General features: G+C 35.9%; 1 protein-coding gene across 4 annotated transcripts; it reads left to right on the top strand.

Annotated features, from left to right (window-relative positions):
• Nucleotides 1-3,043: 3,043 nt before the first annotated feature.
• Nucleotides 3,044-9,426, top strand: LOC120127208. 4 transcript variants are annotated; one of them, XM_039145176.1, is made up of 4 exons: nucleotides 3,044-3,152; nucleotides 3,350-4,531; nucleotides 4,610-4,726; nucleotides 8,856-9,426. In XM_039145176.1, the coding sequence occupies exons 2-4, from the start codon at nucleotides 4,393-4,395 to the stop codon at nucleotides 8,993-8,995; spliced, it is 396 nt and encodes a 131-aa protein (XP_039001107.1). In that variant the 5' UTR covers nucleotides 3,044-3,152; nucleotides 3,350-4,392; the 3' UTR covers nucleotides 8,996-9,426. The 4 variants fall into 4 exon arrangements, 3 of the variants coding, with proteins under 3 accessions (XP_039001107.1, XP_039001113.1, XP_039001109.1); XM_039145182.1 differs by lacking the exon at nucleotides 3,044-3,152 and having other exon boundaries at nucleotides 3,173-3,617; nucleotides 4,028-4,531; XM_039145178.1 differs by lacking the exon at nucleotides 3,044-3,152 and having other exon boundaries at nucleotides 3,173-3,634; nucleotides 4,028-4,531.
• Nucleotides 9,427-9,687: the final 261 nt, after the last annotated feature.

Raw genomic sequence — 9,687 nt, 5'->3', positions numbered from 1 at the left:
AATATGTGTTGGTCATATGGCACGCACATGGGTGTTCTAGAGAATCTGGTAGTGTTGTCTTGTGCATAGGATGAATACTGACAATGTGCAACATCTTGGGCATGCATGGGTCTTACTCCAAGCTTGCTTGAGTGGGTATCTAGTTAGCTAGCAAGGGCTGGTGGTGATAAGCTGGCCTGGTGCTCTCCTTAGTGTTCAACTAGCTGCCATGTTCTTTGTGAGCTATTTATGTTTCCCAAATGCTCCACCAAGCTGTATATATATTCCAAATGCTCCACTAAACTGTATATTTATTACAAATGCTCCACCAAGATGTCCAATGTGTGTCATACTCCAATGAGTTGTATGTGTCTTCATTCGGTTGAAAATCCCGTATAAATATTCAGTCTGTACTGTCTTCAGTAATCTGGTCATATCTCGAGCTCCCAATATCAAATTGATACGATTCAAAATGCGTTGGAAAGCTAAGAGACAGGGAATTAAATTTTAATAAGACTTAATCTCCCATATATGCTTGTAATATGTTCAAAAGTGGCGATCAATATGGCTGACGTGCACTATCCACTGGATTGCCTTGAATGTACCTTGCACTCAATACAAAATGTATATAAGTTACAATGCCCAAGGTAATGAATAAATAATAAGTATCATTCTAATATAACACATGATTCCATGGTTAATATAATAATGCAATTGATATGATAACATAAGTAAGCAATGTGTAACACATGCATGAAACAAGCTAATTAAAGATGTGACATGAATGAATGAATACATGCTGCCATGATATGTAAATGATATGAAAACCTAATAAATTAATCTAAAACATATGTAAACATAATATAAAGCTAAGTAAATATGTGGAAACATATGTTATGCATGAAAATCATATAATATGCAAGTGAATGATAACATATGATTATTCAAACATAGTTTAAGATGCAAATGTATGCTCATAATAATATATAGTGCATAAATGAGTAAATATAAAATAAAGTAAGGAATAACTCCCTTATATTGAGAATTATGGATCTTTAATGATGTGAGTATGTCATGCAGAAAGTTGGTGCTAGACAGGATCACATCAAGGACCTATCACACGTTCTAAGGAAAAGGAAGCTGATCTGGAGGTCTTACCAATAGGACCTATCACACGTTCTAAGGCAAAGCATTTCAGGGAAATTCTTTCTCTTAAGTGTTTACAAATTTCTGGATCATTTCATAATGTAGTTTAGTTATACTAAGTAATTGTATGCATTTATAATACATTTCATGTTAAGGTTACTAGTTATAAAGTTTAGTATGAACACATCGTGCACATTGTTATTTAAATATGTTAAGCATGTTATAATAGTCTTGCATTCATATTAAGCATGATTAATCACATTTATATAATGGCAGCATACTTATCATATATTTTATTAGATCATATTCATTCATTTTAGCTCTTAGACTTTAAACATTAGGTCACAAGAACATGATCATGCACAACAACAAGGCATTTAGTTCATTTAAGTTCAATGCCATTAAATTTACCTTATTTGCTTCCACATGTAGGTACATTAGAGCATGATACACGTTGGGACAACTTGGTGGAGCATTTGGAAGACATATACAGCTTAGTGGAGCATTTGGAAGACATGTACAGTTTGGTGGAGCATTTGGGCACTAAGGAGAGCACACGACCATCTAATCACAACCAGCCTGATTTGATCACACCACATCAGATCCTGAAGTCATACCACAAGGTCCCATTACCAGATCGAGGGCCAAACAATTCAGGGAAGTACTCCTAACTAAGTGTCTTGAGACTTTTGATTCATTTGATAACTTGACACCCTCCGACGTTAAGTTATACAGTGTATCGACAGTTAATAACTTAGTATTAGCATTTCATGCATTTAGTTATAGTTGCATTGCATCTTTTAATCTTAAGCATGCATACATTCGTGGAGTTCATTTCAACATAATTTTCATATAGTTTATTGCATGCACATCATCGTGGAGTATTTACGTATTAAGCATTGGAGCATGTTTCTAATAAACAATATACATTTCACGTGTAATTCATATTGTTCATGTTTGCATTTCATATAGCATATCACGTGTTGTTAATTTAGTTTAATATTGCATCTACAACACACAAAGGCATGTTGGAAGCTAAAGCACTAAGGGACATGCATGGAAGTACTTGTTCTTAATTATAAAATAATTTTTTATTTTTTTACATATAGGAACACCAAGTGGTTAGCCCCATGATGGATGGTTTTTAAGGGATGTTTTGAACCCAATTCCAGCATATAACACGACAATGTGGGTTATTAAAGAATGAAGGACGTTTTGGCAGCTTATGGAACAACAAGGAAGCACCTAGAACATGCCTAGAAATGCACGGATAATGGAGCATTATCAAACACATTTCCAGCTCACCCAAATCAGCACCAAAACGTGCAATCACTTCATGACAGAATTTGAGCATAGTGGACTTGGCTGGAATTACATTAGCTTTTTCCTTATTATGATTCCATTTACTTGAGCATATGGAGAAGACCATCCACATGTATTTGTTGTTGGGAGATCGTTCATATAGATTGCACAAAGACAACCCATGTGCGTAAAGAACAAAGGCACAAAAACAACCCATGTGCATTGATTCAATCTTGTCTCCTAATAATGCACATGGCCAGCACACATTCTGTACACAAGCAATCACTACCAGATTTTCTAAGGACACCCATGTGAAGCCATATGACCAGAAAATAATGGGAGATACGTGAAACTATAGTTGGAAGCAATTTGAAGAAATATACGTGCTAAATCAACCATGAAGACATGTTCCTACAATTCCACCGAAATAACATTTATTATTTCGTGTTAATTATGAGATGAATCATGGAACAAACGCTGGCCAACTACTATGTTTTCTATTCGGCTAAACCTTTTTTTCAAACATTTAAATAAGCTTTGTAATTTCATTTTGTGAGCAGAACTTTTATAAATTATAACTTTGTGAGTTATTCTCTCAAATTGGTTCTTCTTAGAACTATTTTCTTGACATTTCAAGACTATTGTTGTTGTGTTAAGTTTGTGATACTTAGGGTTCTTAGATTACTATCTAAAGTGTCCAAGTCCTTGAACATTGAACGTATAAGGTTCGGTTTATACTCTTTAGTATAGGTTCTTCCTTGTTCTTTGTTATTATCCAATTCTCAGCATCCTAAATTCCATTACCACATCTATCCTTCATCCTTCATTATTCGATTTTGTTCATAACCATATCCATATTATACCACCATCTTTATTATTATCAAGTAATTTTGATGTAGAGGAATTATTTACTTCGTTCTAGATCTGATACAATCGAAGAGGTCCTCAATCGACGGGCTGACTCATATCATATGGTATCATAACAAAGGTGAACCAAGTAAGAAATTCATCTTGAAAAAAAAAAGAATTCCAAAAATTAAAAAAGAATTCCGAAAATTAAAAAAAAAAAAAGTTTTAGTCTTGAGATGAAGAGAAATGCTATGATGTTGTGCTCTTCAATGTTGAAATGCTTTGAGCTTTGATTCAATCCAAAACGCAGCATCTTTGTTTGTATTGGTGAAAGTCTCATTGTAAGCATTTCTTTGTAGTAAGTTTACTAATTATTTTCATCTTCTTTTCTTTATTTTCCTTTGAATTTTTAGCCTTCCTTTCATTATTTTCCAGTTTCTTTTAATCTTTGTTGTTTCCTATAGCCGACACACTTGACAGATTTATGAAAGATCAAATTTAGTTTGTAAAAGAACTGACTACGAGGGAACGAGTGGAAAAGGAACATTGAGTGTGTGAGATCAGAAGGGGAGATAGAAAAGAGCCATTAAAAGTTTCTCCCGAGTGAAACACGAGTGTTGAGTGATTGAGTGTCAATTCTGATTTCTTTGGAGTGAAATTGTGAGAATCTTTGTGTGTATATTGTAAGGTCCTATATACATTAATTATTTTCTTTGTGTGTTGTTTCGTTTTATTTGAATTAATATTGCAGGTTCTAGTGATAACCATCCAGATGACCAACCACCAAATTTGCAAATGCAAGCCATTACACGTGAGATACAAAGGATGATAAGGGCTGAGCTTGAGAATCTATATTCTATAATGGATAAGATTGAAGGAGAATCCCAAACGCATCATAATGAAGAGATTAATGATGAAAACGAAATTGACCAACCTCCAAGACCAACTCAGAGACATGGACGTACACTTGATGATAATTTGGCTAACATAAAAGTTGTGATTCCATCTTTTCAGGGACGAACATATCCCGATGCATATTTGGCGTAGGAGAGTAAAGTTGAGCATGTTTTTTAGTGTTATAATTACTCGGAACAAAAGAAGGTTCATTTGGCAGCAATGGAGTTTGTTGATTACGCTCTCATTTGGTGGGATCAATTGCTGATCAATAGACGAAGAATCGGTGAGGGTCCAGTGAACACGTGGACAGAAATGAAGCGAATCATGAGGAAACGGTTTGTTCCATTTCATTATCAAGGTGATTTATTTTAGAAGTTACAAAACTTGAAACAGGGTAATCGAAGTGGTGAAGCAACTATGGCATGTTTTCTTGCAGGGTTGAATTTTGAAATTGCTAACATTGTTGAGTTACAGCATTATGTCGAGTTAGATGACATGGTGCATATGGCCATCAAAATTGAAAGACAACAGCATAGAAAGTCTTCTTACCGAGGTAATACTCCTTCTAAAGTTTCCTTTAATCCATCTGTTACTCCTAATAATGCTAGGAAGCAAGCACCATTTAAAATTAAGGAAAGAGCGGAAACGAGTAGTCTAAAACCTCCCGTTGTTGAAAATGGACGTGGAAAGCAACGGATACAAACAGAACGCACAAGAGACATCCAATGTTTCAAATGCCTTGGTAGAGGGTATATTTCAAGTCAGTGTCCTAATTTAAGGACAATGATGACACGTATGAATGGGGAAATAGAGTCCGAATCTGACAATGATGAGCAAGACACCCCCTTGGTGGACGATGATGAAGATGATGACCAAGTACATACTTATGCCACTTGTTAAGCACTTGTGGTTAAAAGAAGCTTGAATGCACAACCAATTCAAGATGAACAACAGTGCGAGAACATCTTTCACACAAGATGTCTTGTGAATGATAAGGTATGTGTTGTGATTATCGATAGTGGTAGTTGTATTAACGTTGCAAGTACTGTTATGGTTGACAAACTAGGTTTGAAAACGACAAAGCATCCCAAGACATACAAGCTACAATGGTTGAATGATGCCGGAGAGTTAAGTGCCACTAAACAAGTTCTTATACAATTTTCCATAGGAAAATATAAGGATGAAGTGATATGTGACGTTGTGTCGATGGATGCCACTCATTTGTTGTTAGGACGTCCGTGGAAATTTGATAAAAAGGTGATGCATGATGGTTTCACAAATAGATATTCTTTTATGAATGCAGGAAAGCAAATCACCTTAGCACCTTTGACACCCAGTCAAGTGCAAGAAGACCAAGTTCGATTGAAAAGAATAGTGAAGAAGCAAAGGGGAAGAAAAAGATAAACGTGTATGCAATAAGAAAAGAGATCAGGAAATGTCTTTCCTCTCAACAATCTTTACTCATTTTAATGTATAAAGAGCATTGTTTGTTGGCTGAAATTCCCCCTGATTTGCCTTTGTCTATCGAATCTATTTTGCAAGATTTTGAAGATGTGTTTCCTGAAGAAATTCCAGATGGATTACCACCAATTAGAGGAATTGAACATCAAATTGATTTCATCCCTGGAGCTACCATTCCAAATAGACCAGCCTACCGGAGTAATCCTGAGGAAACGAAGGAGTTACAGAAACAAGTCAAAGAGTTGTTGGACAAAGGATACATTCGAGAAAGTTTAAGTCCTTGTGTTGTATCAGTTTTGTTGGTACCAAAAAAAGATGGAACTTGGAGAATGTGTGTTGATTGTAGAGCTGTAAACCAGATTACTATCAAATATAGGCGTCCTATACCTCGATTGGATGATATGCTTGATGAACTTAGTGGAGCCAACATCTTCTCTAAAATTTATTTGAAAAGCGGCTACCATCAGATTAGAATGAAGGAAGGAGATGAGTGGAAAACTGCATTTAAGAGAAAACAAGGTTTGTATGAATGGTTAGCCATGCCTTTTGGCTTAACTAACGCTCCCAGCATCTTTTTGCGTCTAATGAATCATTTCATTCGGCCTTACATCGGTAAGTTTTGTGTTGTTTACTTTGATGATATCCTGATTTACAGTAAATCCTTGAGCGAACATGTTGAACATTTAAGGATTATTCTAAGCACTTTAAGAGGAGAGCATTTATATGCTAATCTCAAAAAGTGTGCTTTTTGTACTAACCAAGTTACATTCTTAGGCTTCATTGTTAGTTCACAGGGACTAGCAGTTGATCCGAAAAAGATTAAGGCAATTCAAGAATGGCCAGAACCAGTCAATGTAAGTCAAGTTCGAAGCTTTCATGGATTAGCCAGTTTTTACAGAAGGTTTGTACCAAACTTCAGTTCAATTGCCACCCTCTTAACCGAGATTATTAAGAAGAATTGAAACTTCTGTTGGGGCAAAGAACAAGATGAAGCATTCAAGGAACTTAAGGATTATTTAAAAAAGGCTCCCCTATTACCCTTGCCAAATTTTGAGAAGACATTTGAAGTTGAATGTGACACCTTCGGGATTGGGATTAGTGCTGTTTTGAGTCCATAAGGAAAACCGATCGCTTACTTTAGCGAAAATCTGAACGGTGCAACCTTGAATTATCCCATCTATGACAAAGAGATGTATGCACTCATTCAAACATTAGAAACTTGGCAGCACTACTTATTTCCAAGAGAATTCGTGATACACACTGATCATGAAGCGTTAAAGCACATCAAGGGACAACACAAGCTCAAAAAGAGACATGCCCAATGGGTCGAGTTCCTTGAATCATTCCCCTATGTTATCCGCTATAAGAGAGGAAATGATAATAATGTGGCAGATGCTCTTTCACGCAGGTATATGCTACTTAATACTTTGGATTCCAAACTCCTTGGTTTTTTATTTATTAAAGAACATTATGCTACTGACTTGGACTTTGGAGAGATATATAAGTTATGTGAAACAGGTGCTCACGAAAAATATTATCAGCATGAAGGGTATCTTTTCAAGGAAGGTAGACTTTGTATTCCACAAGGATCCATGCGAGAAGTGTTAACCAAAGAAGCACATGAAGGGGGACTTATGGGACACTTTGGCATTGAAAAGACACTTAGCATCTTGAAAGAACACCTCTTTTGGCCAAAGATGAAAAGGTATGTTGAAAAGGTATGTGAAAGGTGTCTAGTATTTAAATGGGCAAAATCAAAAGTCAAGCCTCATGGATTATACCAACCATTGCCAATACCAACCATACCATGGGTAGATGTCTCTATGGATTTTGTTTTAGGTTTACCTCGAACCAAAAATAGAAAGGATACGATATATGTGGTGGTTGACAGATTTTCTAAAATGGCTCATTTCATACCCTGTAACAAAACTGATGATTCTATTCACGTTGCAAACTTATTCTTCAAAGAAGTGGTAAGGTTACATGGACTTCCTCGAACCATTGTCTCGGATAGAGATGTCAAATTTTTGAGCCACTTTTGGAGGACTTTATGGGGTAAGATTGGCACAAAGCTACTCTTCTCTACTACTTGTCATCCTCAATTGGATGGACAAACAGAAGTCGTCAATAGAGTCTTGTCAACATTACTCAGATCAATAATCAAGAAGAACACCAAGACTTGGGAGGAATGTCTACCACACGTGGAGTTTGCATATAATCAAACTAAACATTCGGCAACGAAATATTATCTATTTGAGGTAGTGTATGGTTTCAATCCCTTAACTCATTTGGATTTACTTCCTTTACCTTGTGATCAAATAGTGAACAAAGATGGAAAGGAAAAGGTAGAATTTGTTAAGAAACTCCATCAACAAGTCAAGGTTAATATTGAAAGAAGAACTAGACAATATGAGTAGCAAGCAAAGAAAGAAAGGAAAAAGGTAACTTTTGAAGTAGGAGATTGGGTTTGGGTACACTTCAGAAATGAGAGGTTCCCAAATCAAAGAAGATCCAAATTATTACCCCGATGAGATGGCTCATTCCAGATTGTGGAAAAGATCAATGATAATGCATATAAACTAGAGTTGCCCGGTGAGTTTAGTGGCGTTAGTGCTTTATTCAACATTGCAGATTTAATACCCTTTGAAGAAGGAGACGATTTGGGGACAAATCGCTTTAAAGAAGGGGGGATGATGTGACCACGCCCACATCAGATCCTGAAGTCATACCACAAGGTCCCATTACCAGATCGAGGGCCAAACAATTCAGGGAAGTACTCCTAACTAAGTGTCTTGAGACTTTTGATTCATTTGATAACTTGACACCCTCCGACGTTAAGTTATATAATGTATCTACAGTTAATAACTTAGTATGAGCATTTCATGCATTTAGTTATAGTTGCATTGCATCTTTTAATCTTAAGCATGTATACATTCGTGGAGTTCATTTCAATATAATTTTCATATAGTTCATTGCATGCACATCATCGTGGAGTATTTACGTATTAAGCATTGAAGCATGTTTCACATAAACAATATACATTTCACGTGTAATTCATATTGTTCATGTTTGCATTTCATATAGCATATCACGTGTTGTTAATTTAGTTTAATATTGCATCTACAACCCACAAAGGCATGTTGGAAGCTAAAGCACTAAGGAACATGCACAACAGCAATTGTTCTTAATTATTAAATAATTTGTTATTTTTTTACATATAGGAACACCAAGTGCTCAGCCCCCTGATGGTCGGTTTTTAAGGGATGTTTTGAACCCAATTCCAGCACATAACACAACAATGTGGGTTATTAAAGAATGTAGGACGTTTTGGCAGCTTATGAAACAACAAGGAAGCTCCTAGAACATGCCCATAAATGCACGGATAATGGACCATTATCAAACACATTTCCAGCTCACCCAAATCAGCACCAAAACGTGCAATCATTTCATGATAGAATTTGAGCATAGTGGACTTGGCTGGAATTACATTAGCTTTGTCCTTATTATGATTCCACTGACTTGAGCATATGGAGAAGACCATCCACGTGTATTTGTTGTTGGGAGATCCTTCATATAGATTGCACAAAGACAACCCATGTGCGTAAAGAACAAAGGCACAAAAACAACCCATGTGCATTGATTCAATCTTGTCTCCTAATAATGCACATGGCCAGCACACATTCTGTACACAAGCAATCACTACCAGATTTTCTAAGGACACCCATGTGAAGCCATATGACCAGAAAATAATGGGAGAGACGTGAAACTATAGTTGGAAGTGATTTGAAGAAATACACGAGCTAAATCAACCATGAAGACATGTTCCTACAATTCCACCAAAACAACATTTATTATTTCGTGTTAATTATGAGATGAATCATGGAACAAAGGTTGGCCAACTACTATGTTTTCTATTCGGCTAAACCTTTTTTTCAAACATTTAAATAAGCTTTGTAATTTCATTTTGTGAGCAGAACTTTGATAAATTAAAACTTTGTGAGTTATTCTCTCAAATTGGTTCTTCTTAGAACTATTTTCTTGACATTTCAAGAC

The sequence above is a fragment of the Hibiscus syriacus genome, unplaced genomic scaffold (assembly GCF_006381635.1).
Source record: "Hibiscus syriacus cultivar Baekdansim isolate YM2019G1 unplaced genomic scaffold, ASM638163v2 tig00001478_pilon, whole genome shotgun sequence".
NCBI classification, from domain to species: domain Eukaryota; kingdom Viridiplantae; phylum Streptophyta; class Magnoliopsida; order Malvales; family Malvaceae; genus Hibiscus; species Hibiscus syriacus.
Note: the sequence above shows the minus strand (reverse complement) of the source record. Positions and strands in the feature narration are given on the sequence as shown.

Bases quoted from the DNA above. Each gene is read 5' to 3' on its own strand.
- LOC120127208 (XM_039145176.1), top strand. From the start codon at position 4,393: ATGGAGTTTGTTGATTACGCTCTCATTTGGTGGGATCAATTGCTGATC. The intron at 4,532-4,609 runs GTGATTTATTTT...GTTTTCTTGCAG, and splicing joins TGTTCCATTTCATTATCAAG to GGTTGAATTTTGAAATTGCT. The intron at 4,727-8,855 runs GTAATACTCCTT...TTTTACATATAG, and splicing joins TAGAAAGTCTTCTTACCGAG to GAACACCAAGTGCTCAGCCC.